At 56.5% G+C, this 14,617-nt stretch overlaps 2 protein-coding genes and 1 long non-coding RNA gene across 7 annotated transcripts in view; 2 read left to right on the top strand and 1 right to left on the bottom strand.

The window, feature by feature from the left end:
- Positions 1-6,419, top strand: part of RAB40B (RAB40B, member RAS oncogene family) — a 24,523-nt gene extending 18,104 nt beyond the window's left edge. Inside the window, exons 2-7 of one of the 3 annotated variants that reach the window (XM_040456749.1) lie at positions 312-372; positions 2,154-2,214; positions 2,870-2,947; positions 3,611-3,833; positions 5,006-5,146; positions 5,349-6,419. In XM_040456749.1, the coding sequence (XP_040312683.1) occupies positions 312-372; positions 2,154-2,214; positions 2,870-2,947; positions 3,611-3,833; positions 5,006-5,146; positions 5,349-5,620 (836 nt within the window). In that variant the 3' untranslated portion in view covers positions 5,621-6,419. The remainder of the gene's footprint in view (positions 1-311; positions 373-2,153; positions 2,215-2,869; positions 2,948-3,610; positions 3,834-5,005; positions 5,147-5,348) is intronic. The other 2 variants (XM_040456751.1, XM_040456750.1) reach the window with 2 other exon arrangements.
- A 2,606-nt stretch (positions 6,420-9,025) lies between these two features.
- Positions 9,026-14,110, bottom strand: LOC121018108 (uncharacterized). The gene is made up of 3 exons (XR_005785031.1): positions 13,755-14,110; positions 11,473-12,186; positions 9,026-9,154 (listed from the first exon to the last, which is right to left on the bottom strand). It is a non-coding gene; the product is annotated as an uncharacterized LOC121018108 (long non-coding RNA).
- WDR45B (WD repeat domain 45B) overlaps positions 13,101-14,617 on the top strand; it is a 28,710-nt gene continuing 27,193 nt past the window's right edge. Inside the window, exon 1 of one of the 3 annotated variants that reach the window (XM_040456748.1) lies at positions 13,101-13,285. In XM_040456748.1, the coding sequence (XP_040312682.1) occupies positions 13,219-13,285 (67 nt within the window). In that variant the 5' untranslated portion in view covers positions 13,101-13,218. The remainder of the gene's footprint in view (positions 13,286-14,617) is intronic. The other 2 variants (XM_040456746.1, XM_040456747.1) reach the window with 2 other exon arrangements.

The following is a 14,617-nucleotide window of genomic DNA, read 5'->3' as shown; positions in this document are numbered from 1 at the left end:
CCCCCCCCCCAACAACCGGGCACCGGCGCCCAGCCCCCCCCCCGGGAGGGGGGGGAGGCAGCGGTGCCCGCTGAGGAGGGGAGAGCTGGAGGCCCCGTGGGGTGAGCAACAGGGCTGGTGGGCACAGGCCGAACGAATCCGGCAAGACCCAAAGCGGGGTCCGGTCCACCTGCCCTGTGAATCTGCCCTGGTGAGACGTCCTTTCCCTCCCCCGGAGAGCTCTCTTCGCCGGTGCCCTTTTGTTGGGGAGGAACTGTGAGGAAGGACTTTGAGGCCAGCAGCATTCAAGCTGCCCCCACTTCCTTCCACAGGCATCGACTACAAGACCACCACCATCCTGCTGGACGGGCGTCGGGTGAAGCTGCAACTCTGGTGAGTAGGTCCCAGCCCCCAGCTCTGGGAGGGGGGACCGGTGCGCCCGTGAGCAGACCCCGTGGAGGTGGGGATCCACGTCCATTGAGCCCTCATCCACGGGAGGGAACCCCAGGGCCTTTGTGGGTCCCTGGGAGTCTGTCCAGGATGTGGCCTTGCTGACACCTGCCTCTGCCTCTGCCTCTGCCTCCCCAGTGCCAGGAGGGGCCCGTGAGTGCGATGGAGACAGACCCCTGGCAGGTGTGGGGAGGTTGGGAGGCAAGAGACCCCCCTGCCCAGGTCTGGACTGGGTGTCTCTTCAGTGCCTCCCCCCCACCCCCCCCAGCCTCTGAGGTTCGGGTCACAAACCCCTGCCTCTGCCCCTCAGCTTCAGGTGGGATGGGGGTGGGAGACCTGAGCGTTCCTGCTTTCACCAATCCCTGGGTTGCCCGCCTCCCTGTGTGACTTGCCCAAGTACTGTCCCCGCCTGTGTCACCCCTTCTCCTGGGCCACCTGCTGGCCCTCTTCGCCGCCCCCAACCCCATACACGCCCTTGAGCCTCCAAGCCCTGGAAGCCTCTCCTGCTTCCTCACTCCCTCTTTCCCAGGAGCAGTCAGCCCCAAAGTCCAGCCGGGAGCCTCTCCGCAATGTCCCCTCAGCACCTGTGCCTTCCCGCCACCCACCCCACGACGTTTGGGTTGTGGGTAAGGCTTGCCCCACCAGCAGCCTGTGGGTCAGTGAGGCTCAGGCACTCTGCTCTCACCTGCAGTGCTCTCATTCCTACCTTGCACGCACCCTTGGCACAGGCCTGAGCAGCTGCAGGGCCCTGGGCTTACCCTGCCTCATCTTTCTCCTCCCCAGGGACCATCCAGGGCCCCGCTCTCAGCCCATACTTGCCCTGGATGCCGAAGGCTGCTCCACGTCTCCTAGGCACCCTCTCGACATTTCCCGATTCTGTTTTTCATCTGAGTGGCCTGTCTTAGTAAATGCCTTCATGTCCCTGCGCCCCCAGTTGCTCTGACCAGACCCCACAGTTTTCCACGGCACCCCCACACCAGGGAGCATTCCCATTTCATGAGAGCCACCCATCTCCCATGCGGAGCCAGTGGCTACCTCCCAAGGTTGCCCTCCTCCTGCGTCTCCTCGCCCCTAGACTTGTAGCCACCCCCGTCTGCGGGCAAAGCCTAAACTCTGTAGGGACTGATCTGGGAGTTCTCCGTGCATTTGCTCCCAGCACGTGAGGTGCTCCTCCCACATCTTTGGCCACAGTCTGCACCTCTGACCCTTCTAAACCCAGGCCCTGCTCTCCTCAGCAGAGCCTCATCTAGGACTCAGAAGGCAGAGGTGGGTCACCAAAGAAAAGCCGTGCTGGGTCTCGCTGTTTGTATATGAGGACGCGCCTGGCGTGCAGGGGAGGCCTGCCCTCCCACCCTCATCTCTAGGGGATCGAGTGTTGATGTGGGACTGTTGATTGCACATGCAGATGAGTGTTGCCCTTCTGTAACCTGCGGGGAATCACCACCCGCTGGGCCCGAGAGCCACAACCATGAGAGCAGGCTGCTGGAATCTATCCCAGGGAACATTACTTCTCTTTGTCCTGATTTATGCTCCTGGAGCTCCATTCCAGGTGTCAGGGGCCCCCACGTCCATTCCTCGTATTGACAAACTTAGGGACGTATCTGCAGTGGGATGGCCACTGACTGACCATTGTAAAATATGTTTGCTATGGCTCCCAAGTTCAAAACCCTATTGTCAGGAAGAAGCAGTGATTTCTTCTCACTGGCCTCCAACATCTTTTCCAGGGATACATCCGGGCAGGGAAGATTTTGTACCATATTCCGCTCCTACTCGCGGGGCGCACAGGTAACACCCCCTGAGCCAGGAAGTCAGACTGACTGAATGATGGCATTGGAATGTTTGTTGATGCAAGAATCTCAAAGTGTTTAAAAAAGAAGAGTCTGAAAGTGTGGCAAGGAATGTTTGGTGGCTTGCAAACCATCAGCATCAGGGATGTATGTGTGCATGTGTTATGTTTGCACGCACTTGTGCACACGAGCTCTGGCCGCAGATGTGTGTGTGTGTATACGTATGCGTGTGTGTGCACATCTGTATGTGTGCACCTGTGTTCACGTGACTGTGTGTGTATGTCTGTGCGCAGGTAGGAGAGCACTCTGTCCAGGTGGGTGGGCTCTGCCCCTAGGAAGTTGGTCACCCCTGCAGTCCCTCCACATTCCATGTCCCTAGAGCAGCATGTGGATCGGGGGACTCGAATGCTAGTCCCCAACTTACCTTGACATTTGAGAGTGGATTAACGAGTTCATGAAGCACCATTAGAAGTAAATATTTAACTACTGCTTTTGGTAGACAAATAAAAATACTGTGTTTTCCATTAAAATTAGTAAAATGGTCGTTTAGCTGGCTGTGAGTCTGTGACTGAGTAGCCTGCACACTGGCCAGCATGGCCCAGAGCTGCGCCCACCTCTGTCCTGTAAGGTAAGCCTGGTGCCTCTCTCCGCAGGGTGTGATCCTGGTCTATGACATCGCAAACCGCTGGTCCTTTGATGGCATCGACCGGTGGATTAAGGAGATAGATGAGGTATGAGCACTGTGCCAGAGCGCCACCCGAGTGGGCTTGAGGGCCAGGGCACGAGGCTTCACCAGCAAGGACACCAATCCCCTCCCTGGACAGGACCGGGCCCTGACCTGGAGCCCCACCAAGCCCAGGAGCCAGAGCCGCGAGCTGCCTGCTGGCACGCAGACCTGGCCAACTGCCGATGTGGGTACAGAGCAGCCCTGCACTCGTCATGTTGTTTCCTGCAGCTGCCGGAACACATCGCCATAAACAACAGAAATGTGTTCTCTCACACCTTGGAGGCCAGGAGCCCGAACTCCAGTGTCATCAGGGCTGGGCTCCCTCTGAAGCCTCCAGAGGAGGGTCCTTCCTGCCTCTTCCAGTTCCCGGTGGCTGCCGACAGCTCCTGGCCTGTGGTCCCATAACTCTGCCCCCACGTGGCTTTTCCCCTGTGTGTCCTGGGTCCTCTCCTCTTCTCACAAGGACACCAGTGCCTGGATTGACGGCCCTTCCCAGTGGCCTCATCTTAACCAAATACATCTGCAAACGTCCTTCTCCAATAAGGACACGTTCTGAGGTTTTGGGTGGGCGTGAATTTGGGGAGGACGCCATGTACCCCGCACACCAGCGGTGCCAGGAACAGAAGCACAAGTAACCCCTGTTCCTTGCCTTTCTCTCACCCTTCAGCATGCCCCTGGTGTCCCTAAAATCCTGGTGGGAAACCGCCTGCATCTGGCCTTCAAGCGGCAAGTCCCCACGGAGCAGGCCCAGGCCTACGCAGCGCGCCTGGGTGTCACCTTCTTCGAGGTCAGCCCTCTGTGCAACTTCAACATCACCGAGTCCTTCACGGAGCTGGCCAGGACCGTGCTGCTGCGGCACGGGATGGACCGACTCTGGAGGCCCAGCAAGGGTAGGCACCCGCCAGGCCGTCCTCCAGCCCCCGGCCCCCCGGCCCGCCTCCCAGGACCCACCCGAGGCAGCCGCGTCCATTCCCAGGGAGTGAATGCGGTTAATTAGAAGTCACCGTGAACAGTTTTGTCGGAAAGTTCACGAGAGGCACTTCTGAAGTGTGTGCGTAGGCAGAGGCGTGTGTGACGAGAAGGAGCCAGCACCTCCCCACGCGGAGCAGGGCCCCTGAGCCTGCAGGGATGCAGCACCCGAGGGCCACGTTTGCCAGGCGCTCAGATGCCAGGCTTTGCCCACACCCTTCCCCCTGGCCCCCCACCGCTGGTGGTTTTGGGAAGAGCGTATCATGTTAGGAGTGATCCGCTTTCAAAGAGGGGAGCTTGAGACAGAGAAGTGCACAGAGTGTTGTCAACACCAGGTCCCTCTGTGTTAATACATCCAAAGACCCGTGCTCTTTTTTTTAAATTTTAGTTTATTTATTTATTTACTTTGAGAGAGAGCGAGACAGAGACTGTGCACAAGTGGGGGAGGGGCAGAGAGAAGGAGAGACAGGATCCCAAGCAGGCTCTGAGCCATCAGCACAGTGCCCGACGCGGGGCTCGATCCCACAAATTGTGAGATCATGACCTGAGCCGAGATCAAGAGCCGGACGCTTAACCGACTGTGCCACCCAGGCGCCCCAGACCTGTGTTCTTATTTCATCTGCTTTGTGGTGACATAGTCGCTGTCACCGTTTTCCACTGAGTAATCTGTCCACATATTCCTGTTAAAGACAAAAAGACAAAATCTGTAGTCATGGAACTGGGCGGCCTAGGGTTGACGGAGCAAAATAGGGTTCTTCTGAATCAGGGACCCTCCCCCTCAGCACTGCTGCCACTCGGGCGGGGCTGTTTGCTCTGGGGAGGCCTCCAGTGCGCCACACCCCCTGCCCCCCAGCTGTGGAAACCACCAGCGTGCCGGGAAGCCCAAATCACCCCCCGTTAGGAACCACTGAGCCGAAAGAGCTGTTTGCTGAGCAACCCTGGGCCTGACCCCTTTGGGGGCTGTGGTGGGGGAGGGGGCACACTGGGAATGCCCCTCCTCGGCACGTCCCCAAGAGCCCGTCCCACCGGGCAGGGAGCCCAACTCGCATAAGAGGCAGTGTAGAGGAGATTGAAGACAGCATTGTCTCCTCAGGTGCTCCCTTGGACATGTCATTATACAGCTGGTCACAGGTGTTGCCAAGGTCAGCTGTGCAGTCGGGAAGGAGGTCATCCCTGAGGCCCTTGGTCTCTCACCCCAACCGTGGGAGCGTGAGTGCCATCGTCTCCCCTCCAGGTCTGCCCACCTCTTGGACCTGGAGGGAAAGACGGCAGGGGTCTCCAGTCCGAGGCCACTAAAGCGGGCGGACTGGTCTCCAGCCCTGCCCATGGCGCCTGTGGGTCCGGCGGGTGGAGCTCTCAGCCCCAGCACCCCAGGGAAGGAAGGTGGTCAGTCTGTGTCCTACACTAAACCCGTTTCCTTTCCTCTCCTCTCCCAGTGCTGACCCTGCAGGACCTCTGCTGCCGGGCTGTGGTGTCCTGCACACCTGTGCACCTGGTGGACAAGCTCCCGCTGCCGATGGCCTTGAGGAGTCACCTCAAATCCTTCTCGATGGCCAGTGGCCTCAATGCCAGGATGATGCACGGCCGCTCCTACTCTCTCACCACCAGCTCCACCCACAAGAGGAGCAGCCTCCGAAAAGTGAAGACCACCCGCCCCCCCCAGAGCCCGCCCAAGCGCTGCCCCCGGAACAGCTGTAAAGTCTCCTGAGGGAGGCACCAGGACACAGACACTGGCCCCTCTGCGAGAGGCTCTGAGCCGTCACTTGTGGGACGCGGGAGCCCGTTCCAGCCCCGGGAAAGCGCCTGCCGGTCTCTCGTGGTGATCGTGCCGCCCCGCGCATTGAAAACACCCCGCACAGCTCGACGTTGGTGTTTCTACGTGGATGTGCATGAAGCTCTTGCTTTAGATGTGTGTTTATAAAGGGGGTCAGCACTGTGCTCAGCTCCTGATAATGTGAGATTTCAGACGTCACTTACGTCGTGGCTGCAGCACGGCCTTTGCTTTATAGGACTGCTTTTATAAGAACGGTGACGTGTGTCGTGAGTGCAAATTCCAGGGACTCTGGAAAGCAACAGGGGAGAGAAATTAGTCTTTGACCTCACAAGAGGGCCTTTTTGTAAGTCTCCTCGTCACATCGGAGCGCGAGTTTATGACGTGCTGTGGAGGATCAGAGTTGGCACGGCCACTCTGTCCGCCTCGGGTCTGACATGGATTTGATAAAGTTTTTGCTATGTTATTTACCATGTTTGGGGATTAATAAGTGATTTATATGCATATTTTTCTGTAAATCTACATTTTTTTGTACAAGATGTTCCACAAGTTACAAGGCTAAGGGAAGAAAATGCCAAAGATATCTCCAGTTGTGCCAAACGGCCACAACATAGTTACAACAGATCCAGATCGGCAAGGAAGATACCGTCCAGAGCCGTGTCGGTAAGGAATGAAGTGGCCACCATTATTTAAGCAAGTGTTTCCTGACAATAAAATGTACACTTGTTTCTTGGTAGGGTCGTCGGCTGGTTCCTTCTGATTTTGTGTATTCACATAGCCCTTTGTTTCATTTGCTTTATCAAGTGTTTCAAGTGCCACAAATTCGTGCCAGTACATGGAGCTGGCAGCAAGGCTTTGTTCCTGAACCGTGGCATGTGTTGAAAAAGCTTCCTTTCCCTGGAAAGACATGTAGAAGCAGAAAATGGGAAGTCTCGGGGGCACCAGGGTGGCTCGGTGAGTTAAGTGTCCAACTGTTGATTTTGGCTCAGGCCACGATCCCAGGGTCATGGCCTCTGCACTGAGCATGGAACCTGCTTGGGACTCTCTCCCTCTCTCTCTGTACCCGCCCCCGGTCATGCTCACTCACTCCCTAAAAACAAGTGGGAAGTATATATTTTTATTTTTTATTTTTTAAAATTTACATCCAAAGTAGTTGGCATCTAGTGCAACGGTGATTTCAGGAGTAGATTCCTTAGTGCCCCTTCCCCATTTAGCACCCCCCAACCCCTCCCGTAACCCTCAGTTTGCTCTCCATATTTATGAGTCTCTTCTGTTTTGTTCCCCTCCCTGTTTTTATAGTCTTTTTGTTTCCCTTCCCTTATGTTCATCTGTTTTGTCTCTTAAAGTCCTCATATGAGTGAAGTCATATGATTTTTGTCTTTCTCTGACTAATTTCACTTAGCATAATACCCTCCAGTTCCATCCGCGTAGTTGCAAATGGCAAGATTTCATTGTTTTTGATTGCTGAGTAATATTCCATTGTATGTATATACCACATCTTCTTTATCCATTCAACCGTGGATGGACATTTGGGCTCTTTCCATACTTTGGCTATTGTTGATAGCACTGCTATAAACATGGGGGTGCATGCGTCCCTTCGAAACAGCACACCTGTATCCCTTGGATAAATGCCTAGTAGTGCAATTGCTGGGTCGTAGGGTAGTTCTATTTTTAGTTTTTTGAGGAACCTCCATACTGTTTTCCAGACTGGCTGCACCAGCTCGCATTCCCAAAACAAGTGGGAAGTATTAACGAGAGGCCCTCAAGTGTGTGCCTGTCTGGTAAAAGCAGAGAGGTACTCTTGAATCCCTCTGGGACGTGTCTCCCCGCACCCCTCCAACGGACGAGGTCCTAACCACCAATCACAAATGACTCATACAGGACATGTGGACTGTGCAAAGGCCCTGGGCAGGGTCTTGCCTGCCCTGCTGTACCTGCTTCACATCTCTCTGCAGTAGCTGGAGGTTACAATGAGGAATTTTTAATTTTAATTTAATTTAATTTAATTTAATTTTTTAAGTTTAATTTATTTTAAGAGAGAGTGCAAGTGGAGGAGGAGCAGAGACAGAGGGAGATAGAGAATCCCAAGCAGGCTCTGCACAGTCAGCACAGAGCCGATGTGGGGCTTGAACTCATGAACCTGTGAGATCATGACCTGAGCTGAAACCAAGAGTCAGACACTTAACCGACTGAGCCACCTAGGGGCCCCTATTTTATTTTATTTTATTTATTTTATTTTTTTACATAAAAATCTTTGTAATTTTTTTTTTTAATTTTGTTTGTTTGTTTGTTTGTTTGTTTGTTTAGAGAGCTAGCACACACAAGCAGGGGAGGGGCAGAGAGAAGGAGAGACACAACCCTAAGCAGGCTCCACGCCGTCAGTGCACAGACCCATGCGGGGCTCGAACTCACAAAACCCTGAGATCATGACCTGAGCCCAGATCAAGAGTCAGATGTTTAACCGACTGAGCCACCCAGGGGCCCCCCAACGAGGAATTTTTAAAAAATAACTAGAGAAAACGCTCAGGTGTTCTCAGTTTCTGTTCATGATTTACAGATTTTGAGACACTGAAGTGACCTAGAATCAGAAGCAACATCTCTATTCGGAGATGTGCACGTGAGGCCCAGAGAGGAGAAATGAGCCCAGCCCCCTCCAGTCGCTGAAGGCCCAGAGCCAGGCTGGGGGTCGTGCAGCCCCCAGAGCACGACAGAGACACATGTCCACAGGGGAGTGGTCTAGTGGACAGCTGGTAAACCCGCAGGGGCTGCCTGGGAGGACATCCTGCTGGGGCCACAGCACCTTCTCTCTGCCAGGCAGTGGGTGGAGACAGAAGGGCTGACCCACTGACCAGGAGCGCAGGGATGGCTGGGCAGTCCGGGGTGGGTGTCATCTGACCTGTGGTGGGCCAAGGTGGGCATCTCCTCCCCACGCTGGCAGCCAGGAGGGCTGTAGGGAGAGGTCCAGGGTGAATGAAGCCCCTCTCCCTTCTGAAGACAGCGCTTCTTGAGAACGAAACGTGCGTGTCCTGGAGGCAGTGGAAGGTGGTACGATGCTGGAATGGGTCCCCTGGTGATAGGGTCACACCAGGCCAAACAGGGCTCTTTTCTCCTCCATTCAATCGAAGGACTCCTTAGGACCACCACTAATGTCCTAGAAGGAATATAACGAGGGTCCTGAAGCCTCGGTGACCCCGAGCTCTTCCAAGGGGTTTCCAAAGCACACAGGCCTCCTGGGGGGGACAAAGGACGCCTGGAGTTCCCAGAAGCTGGCAGAGGCAGGAAGGAGCCCCCAGAGCCCCTGCAGGAGCGCCCACACCTGGATCTCAGACTCTGGCCCCAGAACTGAGAGAGGACAAATCTCTGCTGTGTGAAGCTCCCCCGTTGTGGGGCACTTTGTTATGGTGGCCCCAGGACACTTACACAAGTTATACTTCACTGCAGAAAGTGCTATAGCAAATCGAAGTGGCATTTCTATGAAAGAGAAACAAATAAACTGAAGTACGGAATGTAAGTAAAGCATGCATGTTTTGGTGGGAATGTGCCGAAAACATAATCAAGTGTAAACTGAACCCTAGAAAAACTGCTCTCAAACATTGTCATTTTCTCCCATGGCCCCATTGCTGGCAAAATCAACCCAAAGTACAAACAGGAATGCCAAATGATGCCCCAGATGTTTGTAATTCTCTTTTTAAGCATCTAGATTCAAAATAGATTATGTACAATTATGTCTTCAATTGCCCTGTGAGAACTATTGCAATGCAGACTAATTTCCCAGACCGAGAACTCACGGCTTTGACGAGGAACTATCCAAGCAAATACTGAATGTGGAAAAAATGTCAATTACAGGCCTGATCACATGGGTCTGCCGAGGAGACGGAGACAGCACCCTTTGCTGGAGAACCGCTTCATTAAACAAGTGTGAATTCAAGAAGCAGCATTGAAGCTGCCTGTGCTAGGGGAGCGGGGGGGGGGGGGGGTGGTGGTGGAGGGAGGCCGTCCAGCTCCTATGAGGGTCGGAAGCACGGTGCCCCAGCTGGGAGGGCTGGCGGCCAGCGGGTTGGGACGCTGTGCTCACTCTGTTCTCTTCCAGCAATGCCTGTGTTCTCAGGGTCTTACTTTTTCCCTGGTTCCCAGCGTCTTCTGGGAGTGTTCTCACTGTGCTGAGCTATTGAGGGCTGTTGGCCCGAGTAATTGGACAAAGCTCTCAGAGCAGGATGGCTGTGGGGCGTGGGGCACGTCTACCAGGCGGTGGGCAGACGGGTCAGTGGTAGGTAACGGAGCAACTTCCTGTAAGCAGGCTGGCAGGTGCCTGACGAGGTTTCCTACCCTGGTGTGAGAGTCTGGAGCCCCCTGTGCAGAGGTTGAACTGTATCCTGGGCTGGCCCTGCCTCCCCTCACCTCGGACTCTCTTTCCCCAACCTGCCTGGCCCCATGCGTTCTAGCTTTGATGGAAAATTTGGGTCTGTGCCGCTTTCTTTAAATCTTTGGATTCTCACACGCCTCTCTTCTCAAAAAAAAAGCTGGCTCCTGACAATAAAGTTTTGGCTTTTAATACTACTGTCCCCTCCCTGCATCGGTCTGGAACTCAAGAGTAAAACATTGCTTCTTTCCCTCTGTTTCCCCATGACAACAACTGGGGGAAGCGTCCGAGTCTTCGTGGAGAGGAAGACAAAGGCCGCCAGGAATGCACTGACTCTGCAAGGAGGGAGCCGGGCATCTTCACGAGCAGTGCCGGAGGGGACTTAGTGTCCTAGCACAGGTGGACTGAGGTGGGCATCTCCTCCCCACACTGGCGGCCAGGAGGGGTGTAGGGAGAGGTCCAGGCTGAATGAAGCCCCTCTCCCTTCTGAAGAGCGAGCTCGCGAATGAAAGGTGTGTGTCCCTGAGGCAGTGGAAGGTGGTGGGACACTGGAGTGGGCCCTGGTGGCAGGGCCACACCAGGCCAAACGGGGCTCTTTTCCCTTCACATCCTCCCTTGTGCGAGGTGACTGGGGGGCATCGGAGGAAACCCACTTTGTTCTGCGTTGGGTGCTCTCAGGGAGCAGGCTTCTGAGAGGCCTAGTTTAGTAATTTCCATCTAGAAGGTGGGAAAGCAGGGCAAGATTAACACTGTCATTGGCAAGCAGGATGGGCTGTCTGGTCTCCGGCTGCCTCAGACACTGCCCCTTTCCAGTCTGTTCTGTTCCTGTGGCCCTTACTTCCGTCCTGCCCCCGTCAACCAGAGAGGTGTCGTGTCCCACGGAGCCCACTGTGCCCGCTGTGTGTGCCAGTGTCTCTGGCACTCTTCCCCGTGCCCTTTGAAGTGACAGGAAGACAGGCACAGTCTCTGCCTGGTAGAGGCTCACTTCCTGATTCTGCATGGGGGCTGGAGTGGGGGGGGGGTGCCTCAAAGCTCCAATCCCATCAGCATGGTCTGCTGGTCTTGAGTTCTTATTCTAGAATTTCATCATTACTTCAGATTACACTTCAGAAATGGGGATGATGGGTGGTGACTTTCTTTGAAGGCTCTCTAATCATTTTATTGTGAAATTTATCGTGAAATAACCTTTTTAAAAAAACGTTTAATGTTTATTTATCTTTGAGAGAGAGAGAGAGAGAGACAGAATGTGAGTGGGGGAGGGGCAGAGACAGGAGACAGAATCTGAAGCAGCTCCAGGCTCTGGGCTGTCTGCACAGAGCCTGCCTGACATGGGTCTCCAGCTTCTGAACCATGAGATCATGACCTGAGCCGAAGTTGGGCACTTAACTGACTGAGCCACCCAGGCACCCCTATCATGAAATAACCTTACCCCAAAAGCTCTCTGCATGTTGTAATAGTTTACTATTGCTGTTGTGTTTGGGTGTCTTGTGCCTGCCATAACCAGCCAGGACCAGTTCCTTCTGGAAGCTCCAGGAGAGAATCAGTTCCACGACTCTTCCAGCTTTTAGAAGCTGCCAACATTCCTTGGCTCCTGGCTGCACTACTCCAATGTCTGTCTCCACAGGGACACTGACACTCCTGTGTCCCTCTTCAAATGTGATTACATTTGGGGCCCACCTGGACAATCCATCTGAAGGTCCTGCAAAATCTCTTCTGCCATATAAGGCGACACATTCATGGGCTGCAGAGATCAGGGTGTGGGCATCGTCATTGTGACGAGCCGTTACTCAGCCAGCCACACACACCCGGACCCATTGCAGATCACTCTGTTGCCCACCAGTACCTCCAGTTCTGGGTAAACCATGCCCTTGGTTTTCTCTATTCTCCAGCACCCACGTAGGTACTTGCCCCTAAACAACGGGCTAATCAGTTTGCTATTTTAAGCTTTGTGTAAATTGTTTTACACCACAGGCGTGCTTCTGCAACTTGCTTTTCATGCTCAACACAAATGGCTCTGTCTGCTCGCCTTGGTGCCTCTGTGCCGCCACGTGGTGTGCTCGCCGCAGTCTGTCCCTGCTTGCGGACGCCGTGTGCTTGTTTCTCCACAGGTGTCTAACCCCCTGGCCTCGCACAGTATTTCCACCTTTAAAAAAAAAAAAACCCTTTAATAACCCGTAATAGACCCAGACCCCTCGCAGAGTACCCCATCCCCAGTGGAGACCCTCCCTGGCTCACAGGGACACGCAGAGTATTCCGAGGTTCTGTGCATTTCTCTCTGTGGCCTGTGTTGTTAAAACATTAAATGTAATTTTCCCCTTAACACATGTAATGCCTAGGCCCTCCATGCCTGATTCAAAACCCAGTCTGTGCCCCAGAGGTGAGAACGTGCCCCCCCACCCCCGCCGCCACTTAAGAGGGGGAGTCAGTGAGGGTCCCGGCACTCATTTTGGCCCACATCTCCCATCTTCTGCCTGAAGACTTGTAAGCTACCAACGGGCTGATTCCCTAGGGCTGCCATAAACAGATGGCTCCAGCAAGAAGCTGGCACATTCTCGTGATCTGGGGGGTCTGGGGAGAACCCTTTCCAGGACTCTTCTGGCTCCTGGGTGTGGGTGGCAGTTCTCAGCACTGGCTGGCTTGTGGCCATATGGCTCTGATTTCAGCCTTCTCATCAAGTGGCCATCCTTCGGTCTTTCCGCCCTCCCTTCTCTGCTACAATGCATTACTATTTTTACTTACTTATATTTTCAATTAAAAGAAAAAGTCTCTTACACTTAATTTATATGATTCCTGTGGGGTGGGCCCTGCCTGCTGGAGGCCGGCGCGGGGCGCGGGTGCCTCTGTGAATCGCCCTTCCCTCCTAGGCGGGTTGCCCTCGGATCGCCTCCGAGCCGGCACGTGTTTCTCCGCCGCCCAGGCCCGCCTCCCTCCGCTCAGGCCCCGCCCCCGACGCGGTCTCCGCCCCCTCGCACGTGACGCACTCGGTGCTCCCTCACCGCCCTGGCCCGGCCCAGGTGGATGCGCTCGGCGCTCCGCGGCTCCCTGGCTGCGCACGCACGCACGTCCGCCCCTCGCTTCCGGCGCGGTGGCCTCCGCCGGGCAGACGGGACCCCAGCCCCCGGCCTCCCCGAGGACATGCGGCGCTGAGGAGCGGCGGACCCTTCGCGGCGGCGCCATGAACCTCCTGCCGTGTAACCCTCACGGCAACGGGCTGCTCTACGCCGGCTTCAACCAGGACCACGGTGAGGGCGCCCCTGCGCGCGCCCGGGCCCCGACCCGGCCTCTTCCCGGAGTCCCCGGATCGGGCCGGCCCCTCCCCCACGCTCCTCACCCGGCCAGGTCCCTTCCCGACGACCCTCCCCCCCCCCCGACTCAGCCGGGCCCCTCCCCCGAGGCCCCCCCCGTCCGGGCCCAACCGGCCCTCCCCGAACACCGGCCAGCTCGGCACGTTCCCACCCCGGACGCTCCTCACCGGGTCTGACCCCTTCCCCGACACCCTCCGACCCGGCCGGTCCCCTTCCCTCACGTCCACCCCCCCCCCCCCGCCCTTGACCTGGCCTCCCCTGAAGTCTCCGTCCCCACCGGCCCCCTCCCCGAGGCGGCACCCCGGGCGGGGGGGGGGGTCGCTCCCCTCCGGACTTCCGTGGAGCTCCGGGCGGCGGCCGCACCCACTCGCTCAGGGCCCTGCGGGCTCCCACCGGCTTCGGCTACCCGGGGCTTTTCTCACGGCGCACACTGGGGTCTGCTTCGGAACTCCGCGCTTTTTCCCGCACTCGTTTAGGGTCTCCACGTAAGCGGTGGTGGCTTGACAACGCCTGCTTTCTTGTCCGCTGCGGGTTGGGCCTCTCGACGATTCTCGCGGCCCAGCGGCCCGGTCGGGCTGAGGTCGCCCTCGCCTTTCCGGTCCGATTACCGGGAGCGTGCCCGTGAGCTACCCCGGCGTGTCTTGCCGAGTGAAATCAAAGGACTTGGTTGTCGGGGAAGCCTTGGGGGGTGGCGGGAAACGCGCTTTCCTCCCGGTTTTGAGTCCAGCTGAGGCCCCCTGGGTAGTTTAAGCCAGCCCTGCAGCCGCGTCCGGGAAGGCCCGCAGGGTGCGGGCGGGAGGGGCGGGGAGGAACTCGATCCGAGGAGCTGCCCCCGCTGCGGAGCCAGGGTTTTGCCTCCGGGAGGAGCCGGGTGACAGCGGCCGCCCCGGGACACGCTCCTGAGGGCTTTTGCGTGGCAGCTTCGCAAGTTTTGTGTCTGAGGGGAACCCGAGAAAGTGCCGTAGGCCCCGTTTTTGGGAGACTCGATTTCAGTAGTCGGTGCTGCCTCGCTGCGGCCGGCGCGTATTTACCTTGCGCCCCCGCCCTGCCCGGCGCTGAGGGTCAGGTCCGACCTATCCACAGGTGTCGACTGTGGTGTCACAGGTGGGCGGTGGGAGTAGGCCCGAGATGTGTGTGGGAGGAGGGCGAGCTTGGTTGCGGCCTCTGAGCTTGTCGAGGGGTTCTTGGTGGTGGTGGCGGGGGTTGGTGGGAATCCGGCCTGTGAGCTCTGGAGGGGTTCTTGGTGGGGGGGGGGGGAGCCGGTCTCTG

The sequence above is a fragment of the Herpailurus yagouaroundi genome, unplaced genomic scaffold (assembly GCF_014898765.1).
Source record: "Herpailurus yagouaroundi ecotype Mexico unplaced genomic scaffold, PumYag 217, whole genome shotgun sequence".
NCBI lineage: Eukaryota > Metazoa > Chordata > Mammalia > Carnivora > Felidae > Herpailurus > Herpailurus yagouaroundi.
Note: the sequence above shows the minus strand (reverse complement) of the source record. Positions and strands in the feature narration are given on the sequence as shown.